Below are 27,598 nucleotides of genomic sequence, written 5' to 3' on the forward strand. Positions count from 1 at the left end.
CTTATGTTCGTTATTGATTATTGATTTCAGGAAATTGATCGATTAAGAGTACAGAGAGTTCCCACTGAGTCAAAAGATTCATCGGCCTAAAGAGCGTCCGAACACAGGTAAATTATTACTACGGACCGCTCTATCAAACCCACCCCCTGATGAATCTGTGTGGCCCTCCTTCCTGGAATTCCTGAATTTACTGCCTTTAAAAGTGCTCGTCTCAACCAATTAGACAAGCTAAGTAATGACTGTCACATGGCTGGCCCTTTTGCGAGTAGTCTTCGAAGTTTCTTTAAGCACACTGTGATGCGCGCTCGACCCCCACAGACAGGCTAGCACACTTTATACAGCACATTTAGTCTAACTTTTAGCCATGCTGCTCTGAAACATGGCTAAAAGACATTGGCAAAGACAATAGCTCTCGCATAGACAAAACCTATTGGCTTTGCCAATGCTTACGCTTTTCCATCTTTCCAACTTAATCACTCCAGGATGAGCTTTGACAATGCTGTAAGCACGCGCGGGTGCGAGTAGGTGACACTGGTGTATGAGTTACTGAAATTATCATTAACTGCATTTCCCAAAATGAAATGGGAATATTTTGCTGATGCCAGCAGCGTGCTCCGTCCCACTGCATTGCTGAAACTCCTCTTGGGATGATTAGGCTGACAAACCTTGCAATGCACAGACGCTTTGGAGTGGTGCTGCCCTGATGAACAACAAGCAACATTTCAAGCCCTCCTAATGTGATGTGCTACTTCCTGCTGAAGAACCGTTATGTTTCCAGGAATGCACATAAATACCAGCATCGGCTGCAACACCTGATGATGAACACTTCTGTCACCGAAATTATTACAAGCTGCATTTAGCAGAATGGAATGGGTAACGTTTGCTGAGATGCCAAAAGTGTAACCCTCTGCCACCTCCAATTGCAAAATGTTTTTTTTTTTTTTAAGTATTTGTAAAAAAAAAAAAAAAAAAAAAAAAGAACTAAAAAGTCTGCTAAAATGTTGCAAAAAAAACAAAAAACCTTTGCATGGAAAATATAGAGGTTTCTCCCACAAAAACGGATTTAGTGGCAACGTTTGAGGCAAAATACACAATGTGATGTCCTCGTGGTTCACCTTCCCAGTAGCCCTGAAGCTACCTAGCACTACTGGTTGGCTGAGGATTGTAACTTGATGCCACGCAGTGATGTTATAATGCTGCAGTTACTCCTCAACACCAAAAGGTGACTGCAGTTACAGTGATGCAAATGCATGTTCACATGCAGCAATAGGCTATGGAATCCATGCAAAAATATCTCAGACACAGACTACTTTGAGTTAGTGGAAAGTTCTTCACAGTATTAACACCAGTTATGGTGAACATTCATTCAATCAGTAGATTTGTAGAGCGCTTCTTCTCATCTCAGAGGATATCCAGGTGCTGGCAGGGTCCAGTTGATTATCCGAATAGCGAGGTCTTCAGGGACTTTTTGGAACTCTGGAAGAGATGGGGAGGTACGGAGATGAAAGGGTAGGTCGTTCCATGTCTTCACTGCTAGATGGGAGAAGAAACGACCTCTGCATTTGCTACATCTGATTCAGGGGTGAGAGTTAGAGAATGGGGAGAGGACGTCTCTGGTGGGCTGATGGAAGTTTAGGCAGTGATTCAAGTAGGCGGGTCTGCAGTTGTGTAGGATCTTGTATGCATGGGTCAGGAACTTGAACTGGCATTGTTTCTGTACAGGGAGCCAGTGGAGTTCCCCGAGATAAGGAGTGATGTGAGTTTGTCTAGGGAGATCCAGGATGAGTCTGGCTGCAGCATTCTGTATGGCCTGAAGTCGTCAGAAGAGGTGAGCTGTGATCCCTACGTAGACAGCGTCCCCACAGCCCATTCAACTGGAGGTGAGGACCTGGCTGATGATGCATCTTGAGCTTTTGGGTAGCCATTTGAATATCTCACAAAGCATGCTGAAGATGAAGAAGCAGGAGGAGATGGAGTTGATCTGATTTGTCATGGTTAGCTTGTTGTCAAGAAAGATGCCTAGGTTCCTAGCGTAGACAGTGGGGGAAAGAGTATGTCTGAGTTCTGATGGCCACCAGGCTGTCTCCTATGGGGAATTGTTGTTTCCGAAGATCAGTACCTCTGTCTTGTCCATGTTGCGCTTTAGGCAGTTGTCCATCATCCAGATAGCGACATCTGTCTTGCAGTTGAGGAAGCTGGTCTTGGTTGTGTCTTCAGAGAGGGAGGATGAGTTATGCATTGTCGTCGTAGGATATGATGTTAAGTCTGTGGGTTTTGATGATGGTGGGCAGAGATGTCATATAAGTGCTGAAGAGGGTGATGCTGAGTGAGGATACTTGGGGTACTCCACAGATGATTTCCTTGGGTGCAGAGATGAAGAGGCGCTTGGGGGGGTGGGGGGGGTGAGGCTGACTTCTTGTGTTCTTCTGGTGAGGAAAGAGGAGATCCATCTAAGAGCGCCTCTTGGTTGCCTATGTTGTGCAGCATTGTGATGTGTGGTGGGAGACCATATTGAAGAATGCAGAGTGGTTTAGGAGGAGGAGAGCCGCAAGCTCTCCTTAGTCAAGTAGGGTTCGGATGTCATCAGTAGCCACGATGACGGCTGTCTCCATGCTGTTGTTGCTGCAGATTCCGGATTGGGAGGAGTCAAGTAGGAGGTTCTGTTCCAGATGTGGGGAGAGTTGTTGGTTGATGGCTTTTTCTAATACTTCGGCTAGGAATGGGTGCAGGGCTATTCCGTCAGTAGCTGTTGAGTTCGTTGGGGTTTCCCGATGGTTTCTTTAGTGGAGCATTGATTTCTGCATATTTCCAGTCCTCAGAGAAGGTGGCCATGGCAATTGAGGTGTTGAGCAAGCTGGTGAGTATGTGGCTGATTCTTGCTTCACCTAGCTTGAAGATGTGGCAAGGGTATGGGTCGGGGTCCTTGAGCAGACAGAGTTCATGATGGAGGCGTTCTCCTGTGAGGCGAGCTGACTGTGTTCAGTTAATAAGATGTCTGTGGTGGTAGTGGAGTTGTGTTGCTTGAAGAAGTCAGTGGCCTTGGGCTCAGATTGAAGTTTCTTTAGATGTTGGCAATTTTGTCATGGAAAAGTTTGCAAGGTTGTTGCAGAGTTTCTGTGAGGGGGTAAGAATCCTTTGACAATGCTGAAGAGTATTTTGCTGTTATTGGAGCTTGATTAGATGCATGAGGCTAAGGCCTTTTTCTTCGAGTATCTCAACGGTCTATGGTAGAGGTTGAGGGCTCTCTTGAAGGCGGTCTTGTCAGTTGTGTCCTTGCTGGTGCACCATCTCCTTTCCAGGTGTTTGTAGTGTCATTTAGCGGTTCTGAGGTCTTCAGTATACCAGCTAGCCTACTTGGGGGACCTTCTGTGGGTATTTTTGCTGGTGGGAGTGACGCTGTCAGCATGGTTGGTGACTGAGTTGTTGAAGTTACTTATGTCTGGTCTAGGTTGTTGGAGGAGATCAGGTGGGTGGTGTTGAGGGCGTTGAGCCATGTGTCCTTTGAGACTCTGGTCCAGCTGTGGTGGGAGGGGTTGGGCAGACTGGGGCAGAGGTCCTTGAGCTGTTGAAATGGACAATGGAGTGGTCAAGTCCAGGTGAGTTCTGTGATGTTGCTGTACCTAATGAGGTTGCTGGAGGTGAAGATGGGGTCTAGTGTGTGCCTAGGGGTGTGGACAAGTTGGGTGAGTCTGATGTAGTTCATCCTGTTGCAGAGGTTGGTAGTGTTGATGACATTGTGGTCGTCAAGGTGGAAGTTGAAGTAGCCAAGGAAAACATAGTTGTTGGAGTCTATGGCAAGGGGGGTGATCAAGTCAGCGATGAAGTTGAAAAGGCTGGATGTGGTCCTGGAGGATGGGAGAGGAGGGTTCCCCTGATGGAGGTTTGGCTGTTTGTTTGAAGTCGGACATTTAGGTGTTCCAAGGCTGAGATGATTTCATTTGTGGTGGTGCACTGGATGGATTCCTTTTGTATGATGGCAATCCCTCTGCCAGGCTTGTTGATGCAGTTGTAGTGGATGATCTTGTATCCGTCTTGTATTGCGGTGGCAATATTGGGCCAGATGTGGGTTTGGGCCTGGTCTCAGTGAGGTAGAGGACATTGGGGTGAGGGTGGAGATGGGGTCCCAAATCTCAATGGTGTATTTGCATAGTGAGCACGTGTTGAGAAGGGCCCATGTGAGTTAGTGTTTTTGTTCAGGAGGTGTCTGTGGTGTGTTCAGGGTGAGGCTGGTTGGTGAGCTGGTGTGTGCCCGCTGTGGCAGGTGAAATGACTGTAGGTGCTGGTGAAAGTTCCTGCCGTGGGTCAGCATGGTGGCAGTGTTTGTTGTGGCTCCTGGGTTCAAGAGCGTAGAGCTTAGAAATGGTGTATCTGTGGGGGTAGGAGGGCCAGGGGTTGTGGCATGGGGCACAGTACAGACACAGGCAGGCGCAGACGGGGTTGCCTTTGGCCCACCAGCGGCACAGTTGCACTTCCTGCATTAAGTAGGTCCTGAGGTGGGCGGGGATTCTGTTGGCAGGAAGAATGGTGAGCAGGAAAATGCAGACTGGAAAATCCAGTCAGCAGCAGTGTCACTTGGTCAAACAGCAGCAACTAGATCAGGCTGGAACAAGCAGGAAATGGAGGCACAGGCAAGTGACAGGCTAGGTGTCCAGGTGCCTAGTACACTGTGCCCATCATTAAATGAGAAACAAAAATGCCTTAACCCAAAACTACATTAGCCGTCATTAGTGAAATCCAAGCTTAGCAAGGGTAATATGAATAGTTAAAAGGGCTCCTCTTTGTCATTGTCAGCCTTGTAGCTCCAGGTCTAACTCAGCCATACAACCTTATTCATGCACAATTTAATGAATATTCCTACCTTCAGGGCGTGCCTTTGGTTTCTTAAGACCACCGTCCTGCATGAGCTCAAATGCAAAAGACACATTGTGGACCTGAGAAGAGAGACCGTGAAATATGGCTGAATATATAAAAATGCATCAAAATATGTAGAAAACAAATTTTATTTGAGTGGAAGAAATTTAAATTGACTATGTAATATGACAAAATAACATAAAGAACATTCTGTATTCACCATTAAATGTCATTTTTCTTTACATAAGACCCTGATTATCAAGGACAGAAGTGCCCTACGAAACTGTATATTGCAATTGCCAATTTAAAGTGGCCTTCATAATTCAGGAGAGGAGGCAATGACCAGAGCAGAGGACATCTTATTCGGAGAAGCCCATTCACTGCATAAAAGCCGTCGGGATAATGTAACCGGCCATCTTCTTAAGAAAGGATGCGCAATGAATATCTGCAATCAGAGAAAGCATGGTACTAAGTAGGTGCATGGAATTTCTCCTCTTCTAACAGCAGGGAAAAGACCCCCAGGGCACACATATAGCACTGGTGATTCACAAATGAAGGAAAACCAAGTGAAAAGCAGGGCACTTGTAGTTTGCATCTTGCATACACAATCAGCTTTTTAAGGGTCTTGTGTGCATCACATCATATTCACGAGCAGTCCACGCAAGGCCCAATGAACATGTGGCCTTTAACTTGTTTTGGCCTTCAATGCAAACCTTTTTACTGTAACTGTCCCATCCAGTTAAAATAACTCCCCTTGCTATACATTTCTACACTTTCTATGGGTCTTTCATCTTGAGCATCAAGGAAGAAATAAGGTACGAAGTTAAGGATGGGAAATTCATTGCAAACAGTCTAAATTCCCTCTAAATTACAACTGTGTGGAAGCAGGCCTGGTTTTCACTAGACTTTCTGCACAAGTTCACTCCCCTGGAACTGTAGTACAATTAAATGCATGTTCTTCATACATTATACAAATACAGGTCACATTAGTTTTATGAATCATGCGCAATTCAAGCGTTGATAAACTGCAAACTTTATCGCGTGGTCATAAATCTTGTCAAATAAGTCTTAGAAAGGTTCTCTTTAAGAGGAGGTAACAGTTGTGGACGTGTTTGAAAGATGCTGGATTACCGTGGCTCCCAAGGACAGCCAACTCTCCAATGACAACAGACCCAAGACCCAATCCACTTAGGCTGCATCGACGTGTTTGAACCATTATTAAGGGAAGATAAACTTAGCACTTAGATACATTTATCAAACTGCCTTTCAGAAGAGGCAGATAAACAATTAAAAATAATCAGGTTGTAATTCTGCCAGGTGGGGGACAGAGAAAATAATGTTCACAGAAACACAAAGGTATACATTGTGAAACTTCACGCACCTTCTGTTCAAAGTTTTCAGGTGTCAAGTAAAAGTTGTACAGCGGAACAAAGTAGTCCTCAAGTAGTCCCATGAGTAAAACTAAGTACACACCATCTGCAAACTAATGGGAAAAGAGAGAAAAGGATCAGAAGTAAAGACAAGCTACAAACATTTACAGTGACAGTATAAATCGATTATTTAAAAATGTTTGTCAAATATTGCGAACTTCCCAGTGTCTACAAATCACCCTCAAATTATAGAAATGTAACTATTAATGGTTTAACTGACTGTTTTATTTCTTCGCTCCTGGCTTAGCTTCCCAAAGGGAATTAAAAAGTGCAACTAAAAATCACTACAATACGTATGTTTGAAACTGAAAGGTTTGCAAAACAAAATAAATTAAACAAAATAATAATTGCTGAGAGAAAACTTATTATGACGATTGGCAGCAATGGGCAAGAGACTCGTGGCCTGTGTCAATCACTGCGAATGAAAGAAAAGGCTGCAGAATATACCCTACTCTGTCCCGAACAGGCAGGTAACCACGTATTTTGTCTTTACTGTGCACGTTTTTAAAGCAGCATTACGTCATGGTTTTCTTTATTGTATAACCAGACATTTTTTGCCTTTGTGTAAAATTAAATACGGCTCAACTGCTTTTTTTAGTTGATAGAATTAACTAATTTGTGAATTCCTTGCTAGGAGTCAGTTTTGGAATGTTTGAAGGATAAACAGAACGTTCCTATAAAAGCAGCCCTGGTTTATCCTCTCACTCCTCAGTTTGCCTAACGTCACGCGCTGCAAGGTGTGAGGGAGTGGCTTTAAGAAATAATCATCAGCCAAGCCAAAAAGCCTAACTTTTTTTTAAGTGAAAGTGTCTCTTTATTGGTGGGGGAGTTTGAGAGTGTGACTGTCTGAATGTGTAATGAGTCACGGTTGGATATATGAATGAGTGAATGGAAGAGTAAATGAGTTAGTGCACAGGTAGGTGCAGAGTGCCTAAGGTCATAGATGCATGAAGGGTTAACAGTGTATTGCTGCTTGATGGGATGAAACGGTGAGTGAACTAAGAGATGAATAAGAGCACGCATGGGTGGAGGCAGGTTACAGCAGTCTTAAAGGCTAAAACCAGGAGCAGCAATAGTGTTCAAAAAAGCACAAACAAAAAAACCAAATACCAATAACCAGAGCAAGCCTCCCACCAGGGCTGGACAGTGCCATTACAAGAACACCCACGGGCATATACATATTTACTTAGATTACTCCAGTGCATGCATTAAGCAGGAGTAAGCACCGTCGTACTAAAATAACCATTACATGCCAAGTATTACCACTAAATGATTTTGCCACATCGCTCATTTATTTTAGCTGCGTGTTCACATGTGCTCGGGTACTCAGTAATCATTCATGTATTTTCGAATTTTTATCATCACTCATTCACCTTGAGCATTTGTTCAGATTAGCACTTAGAAATCTCGAGTATGAGGCCATCTCTTGGATATGTACTTAAACATTTTGCAGCATGCTTGCTTTTGGCATGAAACTCAATCCTAGCACAGGGTTCAGAGTCACACCATCAGCTCAGTGATTAGTGCACGTTGAGCTTATCACCATCATTAACTCAGAACATACCCACATGTGCACCACTACTTACATTCCATGTGCAAACTCAACAAAAGCACTGCATCTGTGCGCCTATAGTGGCATTGGTCTTATGCTGATGACACTACCCCTCTCCTTGTCCATCCCCCAATATTGCCTTATTTATTTTCAACGTCCTCCTTGTGATGCCATCACACAAGGGTGCAGTACAACAGGTTGTGTTAGTTGTGCCTCTGAAGTCAACCAAGAGTGTGGCACGTCAGGTCATTCCTACAGGTCCCTCTGAAGACCAACAGAAAGGGGTCGCTACTAATGGTCCCAGTGAAGTCAGCCTAAGGGTGGAGCACCTCAGGCTATGACAAGAGGCCCCGTAAAATAAGTCGACAGGCGTAGTACTGACTCTGTAGTGAAATGCTGGGCACTCAGAAGGCCCCATACCGCACCCACCATCTATAAATATATCAGTGCTCTTTCTCTGTACCACCGTAGGAACTTAAGGGCATCCCTGCAACTAGAAACCAATGCTGCAAGGAGCGGAAGTTGTATATTCCGGGGTCTGTGTCCATTGCCCTCATACAGTCTCTTGTGGGAAGGAACGGGCTGTGGAGCTGGCATGTCCTAGAGTGTCTAGCAGAAGCAGCATCAGGAGCTCCTAGAGCAAAGGAGTTTGGACCCGATGGAAGTTGGACAGATGGTGCGACAGAAGTGTTTCATGTATTTTACATAGGCATGCACTTGGAGTCTATTTCAGTATATGCAAGTGCATGAAAAAATGTCTGTATACATACCGATTCACAACGAGATCACTTTTTCAACTGAAATTAATCCTGGGGAGTCGTTATGGTGAAGAGAGAGAATGTTTTATATATATATAATTGTATGCAGAATTCGGTATCTGCATATCAACAGTCCTTTGCAATAAATCTGCATATCATCAATCTTTTTGCGCAGTCCTCAATCCTTTGGGTTCATTTTATTGGATTAGAGAAGCCTCCAGCATTTCAAGACAGCATGTGTAAAGCATTTTTTTTTTTTTTAAAGTGGGGCTACAGTTTTTGGCATCGAGATACTTTTTCATTGTGCAGTCTCAATATTAATACAATAGTTTAGTGAGCGAACTGTCCTCAAGAAGAGCAATTTGTCTACTGCATTTTGCCTGGATTTACTTATAATTTATGTGATAGTGAGGAAGAGGTTAAGAATTATTGGAGTGTTTCTAACTTTACAGAAAACCTGCATCCCTGTAACAATAAAGGCCTAATAGTTATAGAGTCGATTTAACTTTGAACCGTATTATTTGGCCACAATGGTATTCAAAGCAACATCTATAGGCGAGCGTATGCATTTGTATTTTGAAATACAAGTATGCATTTATTTGTTTTCTTCTCATCAAAACAGAGCAAAATTCTACCTTTATTTCTGGCCTTCTCTAGAGAAACCATCATCCATACCTGTATCATTTCCAGGATAGACTACAGCAACTCTTTGTACAAAAACATGCGCCTTTACCCCATTCCTCATCTTCAACTCTTCCAAAACTTTGAAGCAAGATTCCTGAGCCTGACTGAAAATTCCCATTTCCCATTTTCTATGTAAACTTCACTGGCGTCCAGTTATGAAACGGGTCCACTTCAAATTCCTTTGCATTGCCCATCATGCTTCTGGGAGAAGTGGCCATGACGGCATTCGCAAAGGACTTGCACGCTGCTAGCCTGGTAAGGAACCTCACTCCTCCACAGTCAGACCATGTCACCCCCAGTTTTCGCATGCGCACGGCTCGTAGCCGATCTGACTGTTCTGATCTTAAAGACATGACATGCTCTTCCGTGCTCCCTGGGACACAATGAACATATTTCACATCCATCTGAATACGCAGTTCTCTGCTACCGATTTCTAACCATAGCAGCTTCTTCTGACGAGTTTGCTGCTGCGTCTCTCGGATTCAGCATCAGGACACACGTTCCAGGCCAGACGCTGCACTTGTAACTGTCAAATAAATAAATACAACCTTGGGGCTACGCAAGGACTGGCAAACGTCCAGAGATGAATGTATCAGAAGTGACTGACTACACGTTTCATACTGAGATCCTGCTGCTAGGCTGCAACGACAATTTCACACCCATATATTTTGCCAATTCACTGAGCTGTACGACTCTCTCTTCTCGGAGTCTGTAACTTGCAGATGAAAATGGATGCAAACGTACCACCGGTTGCAGAGGTGGGCACCACCATTACGATCTGCAGGCCCTTCACGAAATCCTTCCTCGGCTGCACCTGCCGCCAAGAGGATCTGCTAAATGAAAGGAACACCATAAAACGTACGTGTGTTGCAGCCCCTTCCCCGGGCATTGTCAGTGCTGGACGAAAACAATCAACACAACAAAAACGAGTCTCCTACACACAATGATCAGAACTCATTGGTATTAAGTTATAGCTGGACCATGTGCTCCATTTCATCCTTGTAGGGATAAAACTACACTAAATTCTACACTTGGCAGACAACGGTTACTCATTCTTAAATCCCACCAACCAAGAAAGTTACCTGTAGAGCTGAAAAGGTACTAATTGTGGCAGCTCATGCATGTGTATTTATAGAAGTCTAGAGAGCTATAAACGGTGTGACTTTCTGCATCTCAGAGAGAAAAAAAATCTCTTTGTATATGGTAGGTTGTGTGTGAACAAAGTAGTTGTGGGAAAAACACCTGAGCTAAACAGCTGAGGGTATTGCTAACAACACTCCTATGCTACTTAGTAGCACACCCGAACCTGGCATGAAGAAGAGTCCCCCAGTCACCATGAAACAGTGGAATCCGTGAACTACAGATGGCCAAGAACCAGAGGGCTAAACTGAGTAGCGATGAGACAAATGCGAATTACCAGGAAATACCTACATACCTCAAGGCAGGAAGGGTGGCCTTACTAATGCCAAACTGAATGTATATGAAGAATCCTGGTCCACGTTAGGCTGAATATCTCAATGCAATGTAGACCCGAAAGGCTCAGCGTAAAAAGGTGTAAGAGCAGAGAACATAAATCCTTCCTCCAAGCAATATGCCTAGGATGGTCACTTTACCCCTGGCTTCTTAATTTTGAAAGTCCGAAGGTTGGAAAGGCAACAATACCCATGTGTCAAAACATAGAAGACTGACCTTAAGGTCATCCTCACCATCATTTATCCATTCCAACAGCATTGCTCCTGTAGGTCCCTGCAGGGTTAGAAGGGTAAACACACCTTCTCCCACGTATTTAGCTTCAAGTACAGTTTAACAAAAAAAACACTTATAAGGTTCTTCTAAGTTCTGACATTTGCCCAAAACTATTCACACAGATAGTTTCCCTCTGTGGTTTCGTAGGACCACAACTATAAATATGCCTCCTGGTATTTCTGATCTGTGGACTCACGGCAGGCAACAGAGGGTGAGCAGGTCTCCATAGTCTTGTATCAGAAGGCAGCAGCACTTCACAGGTCTTGACACAGCTTGCAGTGAGATTTCTCCCTCTGCCCCATTCCTGTAGGGTTTAACATGGGGGTTTGACGGTGAAAAATCCATCTGCTCCCTTCTTTCTGGGTGACCTGAAGCACTTATCAGGGAAAGTAACCCATATTCTTCCACAGGCTAGTGATGGTGTTAAACTGACTGCGATCATTTGTCTAAGTGCCTATCCACCACTCTTCGCAAATCCTCGTAAATTATAGCAAATAATCCCCTGTACTGGCCTCAGAGTATTTGTGCTCGAATTAACTCGTTTAGTTGTCATGAAGGCCTATTTTTAGCCTTCAATGTTAAGCCCTTCAGCGAGGATGGCTTATATGGTCAAGATTGATAAATTCAGACTTTTCAAGATGCTATAGTTACCTGACCCTATTTAATCAAGATGCTGTGATCTAGGCATCATTGACTAGGAGGGATATTGATGTTCTCTGTATCACTGGAGACCAAGATAGTGTAAAGAATTCCTTACATCCAGAAGGTGGTTTCCTGTATACCAGATATGGTGAGACTGAACTGTCAAAGCTAGTCCCTCTCAATATACAGTTGCTGCCTCTTGAAAATATATACCGCTATCAGAATAGGTTAGTGTAGTTGGAGTAGGATACTCATTTGTAGATAGCAGACCTTTTTATCACACTTGTTAATGAATTCTATTTTGAAGCAGTATTGTCATATTGTCTGTTTTGGCTTCCTATCCACATTGTCTATTTAAATATATTTAAATAAAAACAGATTTGTGTAAAATAATTCTCCATACCATTGATACCAATTAAATTAATTGGTTTTTGAAGTCTACTCCTCTTGAAGCATATATTTAATTTTATGCATTCAGACTGGCATGTTTTGGTTACCATTTCCAATATCACATTTTCCCGGAAAGGTGTTTCACGGCCTGCACAGAGTGGTCAGGGAACATAGGCATGGAGAAGACAAAAACAATTAAAAAAATGGGGCTCTTCGCATTTTGGAAAAAAAATTACTTGAAGAATGTAGGCATTCGTTAAGTTTAAGCCTACCAAGATGGTTGCCGTCCAAGTGTTTGCTTTCTGAAGTTTGCACCCAAGATGGTGGCAACCTGTTTCTTGTGATGTTATACCTTGTTTTGACCATTTATAAGGAGGCCTGCTTTGAGATGGATATATTGCAACCCATTTGTTCCTCTAAGTTTTTTTAAATCACAGTTATAACCGCTTGTTACACTTTTTACTCCAGATTTTTATTCTAGATTTAAACTTGTTTTTATCTTGGAATCTTTTGAGAAGACCCATGCTCTGCTCTTTCTCAACCAGCTCCACTCTTCTAGGGTGGTTTTTGTGCCTTTTTTTATCAAGTTGTGTAAACTTTATCTTCAATCAAGAACAATCAAGATTACTAAGGTGGTATTTCTGCCCTTTGTAGATTTTTCTTGCTACCTAGGAACTCTTTGAAGGAGATACTTGAAACCCTTTATGTAATTAATATCCGCACGGTGGCACCATAAATTCTGGGGTGCGTCACCCTTTTCTCAGGCAATCACGAAAAAAAACCTGAGATCTACACAATGTCCAAACTTTGACATCACACAGGTATTGAATATATCATAAGTTAGAATGATCATGAATGAACTCATAAGTAAATGCCTAGATCACATGTGGAACACTATCACAACTAGAAACAGAAATGCAAGTAGAATGGTAGAATACACTTAATTGGTACTCAAAAATAAATCAAAGTTATCAGTAAACACCCATCACAATATTTGAAAATGAATAGGAACACAATCCCATACCTGATATAATGAACACTTTGGCTCAAAGGAAGCCTTAGAGTCAAGCCTGTGGATGCTTAAAATTCAGGAGACTCTAGTTAATTTACCATTCACTATAGTTAATGCAAATTATCTTGGAATGAGTCAGAATATGTCTTATAAGATGTTACCCAATACTGAAAAGCCACACAGCACCAATGCAAAATACAATTTAGGCAGCACCAAAATAGGTCTTTCCTAGGTAAAAGATTACAGGTGTGTTTTGAAAGTTGTCCTGGGTATGGGTCTGTATAAGGACTTTCGCGAAATAGTCTGGGGATGGATCAGATATGCATTGTGGTATAGAGCAAGCAAACTGTTCTTCAGTTTACTGGCTGAGTGAGGACCTTGTTGAAAATGGTATTCCCGGAGATTTTCCTCTCCTCTTTTGTTGAATTCGTTTTTGCTGGCCGAGGGCTCTGCACACTTTACTCCTGCTAATCAGTGGTGAAGTGTTTGCCCTCTCCCTTTTAAACCTGGTAAAACTGGTATATAGTTCATTGCCACATATAATTTACTTATAAGTCCCTAGAATATGGTACAGTGCCTGTAATTGAAATGCTACAAGTGGGCTGCTGCTCTCATTGTACCACGCACTAAAGTAGCACTTTAAAGCAAATCTCCAGGCCTGCTCCAGCAGCCTGGGTCTGCAGTTTAAAGATGACATTTCGACCTGGAAAAATAAACCCTTTGCCAGGCCCAACCTTCCTTTTTAATACTACTAAGACACCCCTATAGTAAACCCTAAATGCCCACAGGGCAGGGTATTTGAAAAGTAGGGCATGTTTACTTGACCCAACAGTGAAAAGCTTCCAAAGTCTTAATTCACTGTGGCAAGGCTGGCTAACACTGGGTTACACTAATATATTTAATAATAAGTGCCAACTTCAGTTTAGAAGTAGAGAAAACTAGTTCAAGGACTCACTTTATTAGACATTTAAAAATCCAACCTAATGGTCAAGTCAAACTTTATATTAATATTCTAAAAACTATGGGGGTCATTATGACATTGGCGGTCTTTGTAAACGTGCTGGCCAGTGCTGGTGGTATGTATGGTCCCAATTATGACATTTCCACTGGGCCAGCGGAAAAGGCACAACAACATTGAAGCCGGCTCGCAATCGAGCCAGCAGCAATGTTGATGTGCAGCAGGTGCACCAGCACCCGTCGCGCATTTCACTGCCTCTAATTTGGGCAGTGAAATGCGCGATGGGGCTGTGCCTGGGGGGCCCTGCACTGCCCATGCTAAGTGCATGGGCAGTGCAGGGGCCCCCAGGGGTACCCCATGTCGCCCTTACCGCTAGCCTTTCCATGGCGGTGTTTACCGCCATGGACACCCTGGTGGATGGGGACTCATAATCCCCAGGCCAGCGCTGCCCTGGCAGATAATGACCTGGCGGTACCGGTGGTATGAGCGTGGCGAATGTGCCACGAACATAATACGGCGGATCGCACCACCAGCCTATTGGCGGTACTACCGCCACCGCCGGCAGGTCGGTCCAGGACCGCTGGGGTCATAATGACCCCCTATATTTTTGAAAAGTTCTAATTTTCCTGCCTAGCCGAAAAGGGACTTTTGCTAGGGCCCCGTGTCACCTGATGGTTTGGCGGATTGCTCCCCTGTTGTGAGATGTGGATTGCTCTCAGGCAGCAGCAAAGGGCTTTAGTGAAGGGAGGTGTTTTCCTTTCTTAAGCATGATGGAATGTGGACTGTGCCCAGGCCCCTTCCAGAGCTTCAAGCGATGTACACCCTGTCAATAGCAGGTGTAGCTCACACCTAGGCCTGCCTCCATTTTGTTTTACTAGTCAGCTTGGTGTCAAAACCGGTCCAAAACACTCCTGGGATGGGAAGCTCTTGCACAGGAAGCTCCGGTTCTGCCATGTTTGATTTAGGTGAAGAGGGCCACTGTGGGATTGTATTTCTTTATTTGTCCATGTTATCAGTTACAACACACAATGAAAGTCAATAAGACAATGGTGTCATACTTGTCAAGCAAGTCTCCACAAGTACAAATGATACATACAGTTCAAGTGGGGGGGCAGTGGGGACAAAGGGGAATATGGGTGCCTGTAATTCACACAGCCATTCAAATCCTTACTGAGATAACCCGGCATGGCACAGGTGAGGTACACTCTGGGATGGTTTACAGTAAAACATACAAGAAGTGTTGAAAAAGTGGGTAGGGCTACCCCTGGAACTTACACCCCATTAGTTAGGAAGTGACCAGGAGTTACCCCATCCACAGGCTGGCACTGGGCATACATTTGGCATCCCCAGTACCTTCTTCTGAACACCCCTGGATCTATCAAGGCTCAGAAAAAGCACTGCCCTCCTACCTGAAGAATGACTTGACATGCTTGCTTTGAACCCAGGATCCCAAAAGTGACTCCAACAGTCAGTTAGCTGACTGCCTGTTTGAGCTAAAGGGATACAGCAAACTTCCAGAGGCCTCTTTTCTGAAACTTCCCAGCTCATCAGTACCAACTGGAGCTGCCCTGAACCCTATTACTCACCTCTGAGTCCTAACCCTCAATGGTGGCCCCCGAGGTCCTGGACCTCAGGCTGGTGTTACAACTTCTGTCCACACTGCAAGAACTGGGACATAGAAACACTTTGCCAACTTTCTGCCTGGAGAACCAACTGAGACAGTGATCACTGTTGAACAGCTGGTCAGCCTCAGCCAGCTGGTAGAAAAGTTTCTAAGTCCAACCCTAGAGGGCTTCAACAAGACCACAGGCGAGCAGCAACCTCTTGATGCCAAGACCTTTCTGGGCACAGATTTTGGATTCCACCAGCTTGGGGCTTCTCCATCTTTAATGATCACAGTGGGACCCTCGAGGAACACTTACTCTCCATAAAAGTTTCAAAGCCAGAAGGTAAACTTTCTACCCGAAATGAACCAGGTTCCTATAACCGACCCTCGCTCCATCACGGTCAGCCTTAGCTTTTGACTTTGACCTGGTTTAGTGCGGACAGATAACCACAGTTGGCACTTTTAATTTTTTGGGATTGTTTTATTTAAAACTTTAACAATTCATATCTCCAATTCTACTTAATGGCTTTTTGTCATTTTTATGTCATTTTAATTATTAAAAAATATATTTTTTCTAAATTGAGTAGGGAATTTATTTTGTTCTCACATTTAATTACTGTTTGAGTACTGCATAAATACTTTACACTTTGCTTCTAGATTAAGCCGGACTGCTTTGTGCCAAGCTACCAGAGAGCGAAGTACAGGTTGATTAAGAGACCTGACTTTATTCTTTGGTGTGAGTTCTCAGACTCCTCAACTAATTCTAAAATTTCTTAAAACCAAAAATGTGTTAATCAATATAATTGAATCCCAGAAAGTATATCAGCAATTACATCATTGAACAAACAAAGACTGAAGACAAAAGAAACCTACGCCTCTACATAAATCCCATCAAAAAAAGTACAAAAAATAATTGAAATGAAAAACGTAATAAATACATCATTCTGAAGGTCTCTTCATTTATGTCTACTAGCCAGCTGGTAATATCTTCCAAATTAACTGGAACGTCGAGTCTTTAAAATATTTTATTGCACGTTAATTCCCTGCAGTACTTTATTATAGACGATTAATGCAGCAGAACAGTTTCGAGTTTACATATGTAATTATACTATAATGCAGTTGGTGATTTATGTTGTAACATTTGTACCTGTGTTTCTAGTTCAGTCACCTCTAAGTTCAGTTTGTTGAGATGTTTGTTTACGAAGGTTATGAGAGACTGTGAAGGGAGACAAAAAAACACGTAAGCCAGGGGGAAAACAAAACATCACTAATGCAGCCCTCCCACTCGTGTACCACCTTCAGAGTTCCTGATATCAACCCACGCAGAATATTGATGAATGTCTGTCAAACGTGGAACGTTCAGTGCTTGCATGCGGGTGTAACACACTCGATGCGTGCGACTGTGTGATGGTAAACTGTAGGAGCAATTACATTTGTGTTACATTTTTTAGACCCAAGAATAACCGAACAAGAGCCAAAAATTCAACTTCCTCACATACATGGAAACTGTAAAGTATTTCAGAGAATAAAGTATGAACACGTCATTGACAAAATTATAATTCGATTCATTTTTACTTATTCGGGTTAAACTAGGGACAGCTTCTCGGTAGAGAAATGCTTACGGCCTTCCTAAGATACTAATCCTATGGACTGCCATTGCGTAAATAAGTGGGGTGTTAACGACACATACATAAAGAAGGCTTGGGAAGGGCTATGACATTTCTCAAGGCTTTCGTTGTGAAACGTTGCGCAGCAAAGAAAAGCTGATCAAGCTTCATTCAGAAGACAACCGCAGGCATGCAGCTTCTTCTGGACCTCCACCAAGACAGAGGCAAGCTTCCAAGATGGTCTGCAAGTAATGAGGGACTAATGGGCGGCGGTGGAAAAATCACTAGAGCTAGACTTTGGTCTTCCATGCCTACCTCAGAGGAAATGATGTGAATGGGAAGAAAGAAAGATTTTCTAGCCTATTGAAGAGTTGGTGGCTTCAGCACAAGAACTGCATCCTTCCTTGAGCTATGGGCAACAAGTTTGACTTTCTTCAAGACAGAACTCAAAGGCATTCTTAGTTCCCCGAGCAGGATAACTTGGATGGAAATACTTTGATCCTTCCTACTCCACTTGGAAACAATCAGGTGTTGGGTTATCAGCACCTGGGCATTCTGGCACATTCCAATAGATGTACATGCCACATCCTCATCCATGATTCACTGTTTTCCGTAGCAGGCCTAACCACTGAGAAAGTAGTGTGCCAGTGGAACTGACTTCTGGTGTCACAATTTGGCAGTTTATCAAAAGTTAATTCACTACTTGATTCCTCCAGGTTTGAGCCTTTTTCATACTCATCCCTGTTGAAGCTCCACAATGATGCTTCACTGGCCAGTTCCTGGTCACGGCACCTTTGTCCACTGCGTGGCTGTAGATTCCTTCACCCTCCACTCGTGCTGGGCCCTACAGAGGGGATGTCCCCCACACCCTGTCTCTTTTGAGCACAGTGAGATTAATGGGACCATACACTGGAGAACAGCTTTCAAGATAGATGCCCTTGCTCCCTTTGTTACCGTGAAGGGGCAAAGGGCTTAGCAGCAGTGAGGCCTCACCAGCACCTCCGACCTTCCCCTTTTCCTGATCTGTGAAAGCGGCACTTTGAGGTGACTGCAAGCTCATGCTACTGGCAAGATTTGGAGCAACCTTTCATCTTGACTTTAACTGCATCTCCCTTTCATCTCTGAGCTTTTCACTTTTCCTTTTGAGGTATCGCTGATCTGACTAGGTCTCATTGATCTATGCGGCTCTGATGCACATGGACTGTCAGTCAGACACTCCTGGGAAATCTATGTTCCCACTATCTGTCATGGACTTCAAACTGATCCTCATAATGACTGTGATGAGACATCTTAGTGCCTACTGTAGGATAATTCGATACTGTAGTTATGCCCAGAGCTGACTAACATTTTTGACTGCTGCAGACACCTATAACTGGGTGACCTGCAGTCTGTTGGAGGCCCAGGTCCTCCTTCAAACCAGCATATCGGCTTATTTTCCTCAGAGGACATCTCTGGGTCTAAACAGTTCGCTCAGCAAGGTTCTGCCAAAAGCCCCAAAAAAGCTATAAAGGTAATCCCCATGGAAGCTTCTACCATTGACCACCGTGACTGATACCTTCTGTAAAGGTCTGGCCTCCTTTTATCACTTTCTTGGTTTTATCGAGCACAGACTCTGAAAACATCCAGGACAGACTTGGCACAGTTCCAGACTTGGATTAAAAACTCTTGCTTCATTAATGACTCAAAGAAATGTTTATGGTTGCGTCCTCCAAATGGGTTATGTATATGTTTCTGGACCCGCTGGTAATATCTTTGCTAACCTGTTACCCCTTCACCCAACACCCATCAAAGTCCTACGACTTTATATCTTTTGATAGATGTCAGACCTCCTACCTAGAGAAGGATGTGTACTTCACCATATCTCCTAGCCCTAATAAGGTACCTATACCCAATAGCAGGTGCCTATGAGACCAGCTGTAAAAAGTGATTTAGTGTATGTAATGCATTTTGCTTACGTTGTAACTTCAACATTACACTGGTTTCTTTAATTTTCCTTGTGCTTTTCACAATTGGTCTTAGATTTATTGTAGCCTTACTCTTGTTCTTACCCTTCCTATACACAGCCAACTATTTTCTTTTAAATGATTGTGTGAAGATTTCCCTGCTAACATCATCTGTGGGATAGATTGTTGCAATTTTGTTTAATACCCAATTGTTTTTTCCGTAATCCTCTCCCCTGCCTGTCCTTTGCCTTCACCCATCCCCATTTTGCTCTCTTTTTTGAGTTTTGTGTTCTTTCTTTAATTGAAGCTTATCTATGCATATTATTATATCTTGAACATTGATACACAGCCTCCTGGCAAGCAGCTTGATATCATATTTTTTTCCCAATGAATTTAGGATTGTATCAGATGATGTCCATGTTCCTTTGAGTCTGCTGGAAGTCAGTGGTGGCTCCTCCACTCTGTTTATAATAATTTTATTTTTTGGGAGCGGGCCATGGGGATGACAGGCACCAAGGCTAGTGGTAGGTGCACTTCCCTCAGTGCGTATGTGTGTTTGGTCGGCCATCTCAGGATGGCCAAACACACATGGGCACTGAGCTGCTGGGTTGGAGAGAGCAGGCACAGGCTCCCGGTCTGCCTGGGAGCACAAATCAAGCACGCTTAGGCCAATCCTGATGCTGCTGTCATGCTGCAGGCAGCATGAGAGCAGCTTTAGGATTGCCCGCAGGGCAGGCATGGAGCCTGTGCCTTCAGCAAGGGACCCAGAAGAGCGGCAAACTGGCAGCGATGCAGCAGGCAATTTTTGTTCTTTTTTGTTTTGTGCCCCCCTCCTCCAACCACTTTGCTCCAACTCCAGCCGCCATTGCTGTCTGGGATGCATTTCTGGATCTTTGCTGATCTAAGTTTAACTCACCCTTCCTATTACCCAATAAAGACATGATGCATATTCTTCCTCAAAGGAAAGTAACTTTTGTGAACATTGAACACATCCTAGTTTCTCAATCTCTCTTGCTTCAGATGTACTTAATCTCAAATTGTCCTCTAATCTCAAAACCTATACTTTGCAATATGAGGTGTACTGCTGTTTTGAAGATAGGGTACACCCTTGGTAGGTGCCTCACAGGTGAATCAACAAATGTTGATGACTATAAGGAAATCTCTCTGTTCTAAATTAGCTTACCTGAACCTTCCCTAGGTTGCTGGATAAGGAGTGCAGCCTAAGGCATCTCCCAATATTAGTTTCATTAGAGAAGGGTAGACATAAAACTTAAAAGAAGATTTATTTACTTAAGTCTTTTGTACTGTGTTGCACATCACCTAGGCAATGGGCAACATCAGGAAATGGGTACAAGGCAAAGGTTAAGGATGGTTCAAGTCTGGTCTTGTGTGAAGAGTAAGCCAACTGCCAGTCTTCAATCAGGGCAAAGGTTCTGCTTTCAGTCTCGTAATTGCCTAAATAGGTGCATGTTGCCAATTTTCGAGAATGTTAAGTAGTTTGGTCCCAAAGTATGTGGACCTGTAAAGTAGACCACAACTCCACCAGAAGCCAGTGGTAGACTTTCTAGGCTATTCATAATCATGTTTTCATAGCTTAAGGATTTCCTCATAGAATGATGTTGAACTCTCTGTCGCCTGTCGAAGTGCTTTGTCAGCAAGCCAATTTGTGGCAGATTCCAGAAGTTGATGAATTCCAATAGGAGGGTTCAAATCAGTTCTACCTTGTGTGAAGTCTACACAAGGGGGGGTATTCTTCAAAGCAATGGCTATTGCATTTTGTTTGCAACAAAGGGGAAGTGCCAGGCTATGGAAGAGCCTAAATTCAGTACTGCCTCCTTATCTAAATGAAAAATCAAAATTCAAAGAATGGTAGGCTCCATACCCAATGGGACTTACAACATAAGCTCCTTTCTGTTTATGCGTTTAATCTTGTAAGGAAAAATAATGCACTGATCTATATTCTAAATGTTTAACGTTAATATCAAAAGAAAAAGGGTTTCTTAAAAAAACCAAGATGTGAACCCTCATGGGCTCATGCAGAGCATTTGGAGACTTTTAGAGCTATACGTGTATGAGAAAGTATTGTGGAAGGTCTCAAATTTTGTACTGCTAAAACTGAAAAGAGGTAGGAGTGCTATGGATCAATTTTATAAGATTAAAAACAACTCTAGGAGTGGTGTAAATGGTACTAATTAGGATACATTTATCCCAACCCTCTTGCAGTCAACATGTTTCAACCTGATACAAAATGCTTTTTTTTCCCCATTGTCACCCCTTTGTTTGCTGACTGGTATTTCTGATTTTTCAACTCTGCACACTGAGGCACTACTGACAGTCTCTAGTGTATGTACTCTGACCCCTAAAGATAGGGTAAATTGCAGAATCCCCAGCATATTTCACTTTCCAGTTAGTCCATAGTATATGGAATGGAAAATACACCAATGATGTGGAAGTTAAATGTCACCTGTGGACTGAATCACTAATTGTGCCATGAACTAGGCTGACCTAGAAAACACGGCTTTAGACCAACATATTTAGCACAAACCTGCAAAATAACAATTTTGACAGACAGGGCCTCTGCTTTTTAGAATTAACTAATTCACCCCTCAGTAGACCTTATAACATATAAGGCAGTGTACCTTATATTTAAAAGTGGAGCATGTAAGAACTTATTACTGGCATGTTCCTACAGTGAAAAGCCCACCAAATCCATTTTCACCGTATAGGGATGTAGCAGTTTCTATGCGAAAAACTAAAGTATAATTAAAATAAAAGTTATAATAACCTAAGTCTGCAATAAGGTACAGAGTCAATTCAACCACTGTTTAATATTTATTACAAATCTAATTCAATTGTGGAGTTGGATGCAGGAAACTTACCTCCTAAAAGCCTTACCTGCCTGATGCTCCCATCGGCTAATTTGCATTAGTCTGTTTGCATTTACCTACCCTCCCACTGCTTTCCCCTTGATAAGCTGTGAAAGCTGCCCAGAGCAGTCTTTGTGGCAGGATGTTCAATAATTTGAAAAGGACCAGAATGAAGCCTGTGGAAAATCCCCCTTTTCTGTATGGTCAACATGGATTTTTCACATTTTGCTGGACCATATATTTTTGCTGGTTTTTGAACTCGGTGAAGTTTATCCCTTCTACTGAGTAGGAAGTGCCTGCACCCCTCTAAACATGGTTGAATTGGCATATTATAATTGGTGTATTTAACTTACCTATAAGTCTCTAGTGTATGGCACAAAATATACCCAGGCCGCAAAAATTAAAAGCGGACTGCAGCACCCATCCACTACGGTGACTGTGTAAATCATGGCTTGAGGTCTACTAGTGTAGCCCAACTGTAGCAGTGTAAAGACTGCAATTCGACTTGTCAAAATAAACCCTTTTTAACAGGTCAAAACCTCCTTTTTAAATATTAAGACACCTTGCTGCCCACAAAGCATGATGCATAGCATTTAATAGTAGGGCATGTAGAAATTTAGTGTCAACTAACCCCGAAAACCTTTTCAATAGAGCAGCTCTAGCTGTCCTATGTAAAAGACCAGAGTACAGATTAAAATGTTACTACTGTATCTCGGAAATAGGACTAGCTAGAAAAACAATTTTAGAAAAACAATTATTTTTAAATAGTTAAATTCCAAGCAGACAAGCTGGACTTTTAAACAATGTTAAGAAAAAATAACATATAGAAACTAAACTTTTCCCTGACTTCAGTTCCAAGGGGCTAAAATTTCCATCTGATCTCCATCTTCTGCCAGCCTGTAATGCTGGTAGAAAGGTTCTAAATGCTGTCCAGTAGAAAGGAATAGGCCAACCCGAATGGCAGAGAGGAGTCCACTGAACCTTATAGAATATGCAAGGTGGGTCTGTAAGCATCCCTTTTGAAATTACATTGTTAATTCCTGCTTGGTTTTATGGATTGCATTTTTTCCATTTTGGTGTCAAGTAATTTAATAAAATGTACTCTATTTTACTAAATTGTAAGGGTTTTTTTTTGGGTTGGGTTTATCCTTTATTACTGTTTGGTTTATGCATAAATAGTTTGCGCATTGCCTCTAAATTAAGCCTGACCGCTTTTGTGCCAAGCTACCAGAGGGTCCAGCACAGGTTAAATGCAGAGACTGTTTGTGGTTCACCCTGACAAGGATTTTGACTTTTCCTTGAGTAGTGTTTAACTCCCTCAACAAGCAACCCAATTTCTCATAATAACTATTCATAGTTAAAATCTACGTTTCAAATTCAGCTTGGGATTTGTTTTAATTATTTTACATTTTGACTTTACTACTGTTTTGGTACTGTATAAGTACTTTAAATATTTCCCCAAGTTAAGCATATTTGCTCTGTGCCATAGCTACCTGTGGGTTGATCTCAGGTAATTTAGTGAGTTTTAGGGTTCACCCTTGCAAGAGTTGAGATTATACCCAAAATAATCCAATTTCTTACGTTGCCCATTGAAGTGTAAAGTGAGAGGTGGGGAAGAGTGAACCTTTGATTCCAGGATGAACTGTAGCCATCCTGACTCTGTTCTAGTGGACCATATACACCCACAAATCAGCCATATAGGAATAACCAAATGGCTCTGCTTTTTTACACAAGAATGAGTGTTGCCATTAGCCTATACCAGGAGCAACGCTTCAGGTTATACCACTCAATTTCATCTTGGAGTCCTTTTATTAACAACTGCATGCCCTCTGGATTAAATATGGCGAGGGGAGACCAGTGGAACGCTTAGAGGTCCTAAACAGGAGACCACAATCAATAGGGTATATGAAAGGGCTCCTGGATTAAAACGTCTTGTGATGAAGGTTGTTTTGAATTTAACCAACCACGCACTCTGCTTTTACAGCGATATCATCAAACCACTGCTTGAATCGTGTGGTAATGGTGCCAAGATCAACATTTTTATTACTCATTATAGCCACGGCTGAAACTTTTGTTTAGCTTCGGCAACTATCAATTGGGCTTATGGTTCCCAAACTCTAAATTAAGGTGTATATTGAGTATTTGTCACCACAGCAATAATTTATATCCTAATGTTTGGATGTGTAATATGACTTCAGCATAAAAATGGTCGTGCAAGATGTTATCCACTATAGGAGGTACACACAAAGCAAAACCTCTACCTATCTCGCTGCTCAGTCTAAGAAGGTACAAAAGTTAATGAGGTGCTCAAGCCTAATTAGTAAGCATTCGCGTCGCAAGATTACTCGAGTTCTTAATGTCCTGGTGGAATTATTTCTGTACACCTAAACATAGTGGCATATATGATAATTGATATAATAGACAGAATAGCGTGTAGAATTGGTCCCAATTATATGGGATAATAATATAACCACCAGTTATAGCGAAAGCATGGTCAAGTGTGCTCTTTTTTAGCATTATGTCATTTTATCTTATATAATAGCTTTTACGCAGCACCCACAACACATTGCATGGGGTCCTCTATTCCAAGGTCTCCAGAACAGTAGGTGCTAGGGAAGCAGGTGGGCAACAGGAATACTCACTATGTGCCACATTGCAGTGTGTGTTGACCATATGCATACCCAAAAGCAGTGTTCTAGATATATGTATTGCTTTTGTTCTAGTTAATGTTGAATTCTTCTTATGAAGGCTGAATGGAACTCTTAATAGATAGATGATTCAACCTCCGTTTTGTGCTCATTAGGTAAAAAGAACCTAGATTAGTAATAGGGATGTAGGCTCTGCTTGGCTGAGAAGAAAGTCCATGGATGTAATTGTCACCAAACATGAAACATGTTGACAAAAATTAGGTTTTGCGGAATGTATGCTAATTAATAAAAAAAATTCCCTAACAATCATTTTCAATTGTGTATGAGTCCTACTAAGGTGCTAGCAAAGGAGTACATTTATTATAAAGCATCCCACCTAGTGTGGGTGAAGGGGCACATCCTTTATTTAGGAAATCCATTTTCTGTTGCTATTCAACAATAATTATTTGAAATAACAGAGCAAGAGCAAGATTAAGGGCATAAATAGGAACACTAGGAGCTATGGTACTAGCACCCATTGGGAAGAGAGCCTACAAGTCTCTGGAAGATTCTCATAAGCCTTATCTTTCAGTATTAACAATGGGTTACTAAAAAGTGAAATTTCTCTTCCCTTTACCCAGTCTTCAATAATCCTTGAGCTGATCATATGACATCAGGTACACAGATATGTGCCTGCGATGTCACAGCAGAATGTTGTGTCAATTGATACCTGGAGACAAGGAGGGCCTGAAGCAGGATGAAACGGGCTTACTGTGTAGTCATTTAGCCTTAGGAGGGCTTTCTTCAGACAAGATTCCAGAGTATTTTTTTATTTAAAGTACTACCTGGGATGCAAGAGAAATTCACTTAATTTGCAAACTTCGCATTACAGGAAAACCACAAAGGTTCCTGAAATGTCACATTACAGGATTGTGCACATTTGTGGCAGTGGGGGACTTGTTCGAGGAGAAAATGTCTCCCTCAAGAGTTTCTGCTCAAACCAGTGCCCTACCAGTACCCTGCTTTATCCTTTGCACAAGATATTTTCGTGTGTCAACTTTTCACTTGAGATATCAGAATAGCACATTCCGATAAAAAGGTCTAATTTCAGGTAACTTTTCAGAAAAAAAAATATGCAAATCCTCGCTACAGAGAGGTTCTTAGTATCATGCCTGAACCGATTGAGCCACTCCTTAAGACAGTAAATCATAGAAATCAGAGGTAAACTTTATAATTTGAGGATTTTAGATGAAGTACCAGGATCCATATTTGTGTGATTGCCATAACCTGTGGAAGACGGACGATTGGCAGCTGGTAGGGATGGTGGTAGAGAGAGAGAATGGTGTTTTAGTGCTCCCTGTGGGTAAGAACTTCGCCTCCTCCTCCTCCTCCTCCTCTTGACCTTTCTTCAGCTATGAATTTTAACTAGGAGCAGTGGCCAAGCTCTCAGAAGGCCCGTTTGCACAGCTAATTGTTTTTCTTCCTTAACTCAAGGGAGGTAATTATATGAAATAATGTATGGACTATGGAAAACATGAAACCTTACATTTCTTCTATGTCCTTATCGAAATGTGCTTATCAAGATCTGAAATATGAGAAAACTACTTTTAAGCAGTAAAAAAGAAATCATATGAATTGCAGCCAAAGAAATTAATTTAGCACAATAGTAATATTTGAAAATCAATATGTCAGCTTTAAGAGGAAGTAACTTATTGGTACCTTCTAAATCACCGGTATATTTTAGGATTATAAGAATAACTCACTCTACTAAGGTCTCATGACACCTTAAAAGTACTTGGGCAGACCTTCAGATATTCTCTGCCCCTCCCCTTAAACTTTCTTGATATTTTACAGATTTTCAGAGTCATTCTAGTGTCACGACGTAGGACGAACCGGTACAACAATAATAGGCCTATACTGAAAATGCAGGGGAAGGATATTTTTACACAGAGTTTACAATGCCTCTTTCATTCAATATTAGCTGAAGATGTGTCTCAGAAAAACGTTACCAAGTGGCCGGCAATCAATGAAGTCGAGCAAGAGGGGCAAAATAAATCTCCTCCTGCTTAGATCTAGGATGAGGTGTGCTCTACTTTAAATCCAGCGTAGACAAAAACAGATTGAACTATTACCTGCATCTGGCCCTGTCCTGATGAACATATAGGACCATTGTATGGCATATAATGCAAGATACAGGTGGGATCTGAGGTGAAGGCAAATACCTCTTTCTCTTATTATTTAGTCTTGCGAGTTGAGTACAATACAGTTCAAGGGTCTGCCTTAACACAATTTTAACAAACGCGATTAGTGTGCGGCGGGTGTGGAGGGGTGGTGAATGCACTTCACAGACAAGTTTGGTGGATCTCGAGATAGAGTTGATCAGACACGCATAGGCACCAATCCCAGCACAACTGGTGGAGGTGGTAAAACCATCAGATTAGGATTATTTCTGTGCATGCTCCATTTATCGCCATTACCCTTGTAGCACTCCTAATCTGTTAAAGCTATCATTCAACCCCCTGTTTTTTCTCCTTTTACTCTATGAAAACGCTTAAGGAAATGAGAAATAGAGAGTAAGTGAGCCACTTTGTAACAGGCCATCAGTAACATCTTTTGTCACTCATGACACCCGCCCCACATTTTCTGTTCAAGGATCACACTGTTTTACACTTTAGCACTGCCAGGCATCTCATAGCATGTTAGCAATCTTCTATGAGTGATTTTTAAAAAAAGAATAATCAAACATAACTGCAGTATTTGGACTGAGAAACACAATTCTGAAAAAAAAAATTCAATCAGCATTACCCAATAAAAGTTTGGTTACACAGTGGGGGTATCGCATTAGAAAATTTTAAGCCCACTGCCCTAGGAGAAGACGCTGATGTTTCACTGGCGTGTATTGGCTCGTAAACATGAAACCACGAC

General features: G+C 42.3%; 1 protein-coding gene across 3 annotated transcripts in view; it reads right to left on the bottom strand.

Annotated features, from left to right (window-relative positions):
• The window catches only part of PARVB (parvin beta), a 431,399-nt gene that overhangs the window by 27,646 nt on the left and 376,155 nt on the right, over positions 1-27,598 (bottom strand). For all 3 annotated transcript variants that reach the window (XM_069228284.1, XM_069228286.1, XM_069228287.1), the window contains exons 10-12: positions 16,777-16,845; positions 6,233-6,334; positions 4,859-4,931 (exon numbers count right to left, since the gene is read on the bottom strand). In XM_069228284.1, coding sequence (XP_069084385.1) covers positions 4,859-4,931; positions 6,233-6,334; positions 16,777-16,845 — 244 coding nt within the window. The remainder of the gene's footprint in view (positions 1-4,858; positions 4,932-6,232; positions 6,335-16,776; positions 16,846-27,598) is intronic.

Source organism: Pleurodeles waltl, chromosome 4_1, assembly GCF_031143425.1.
Source record: "Pleurodeles waltl isolate 20211129_DDA chromosome 4_1, aPleWal1.hap1.20221129, whole genome shotgun sequence".
NCBI classification, from domain to species: domain Eukaryota; kingdom Metazoa; phylum Chordata; class Amphibia; order Caudata; family Salamandridae; genus Pleurodeles; species Pleurodeles waltl.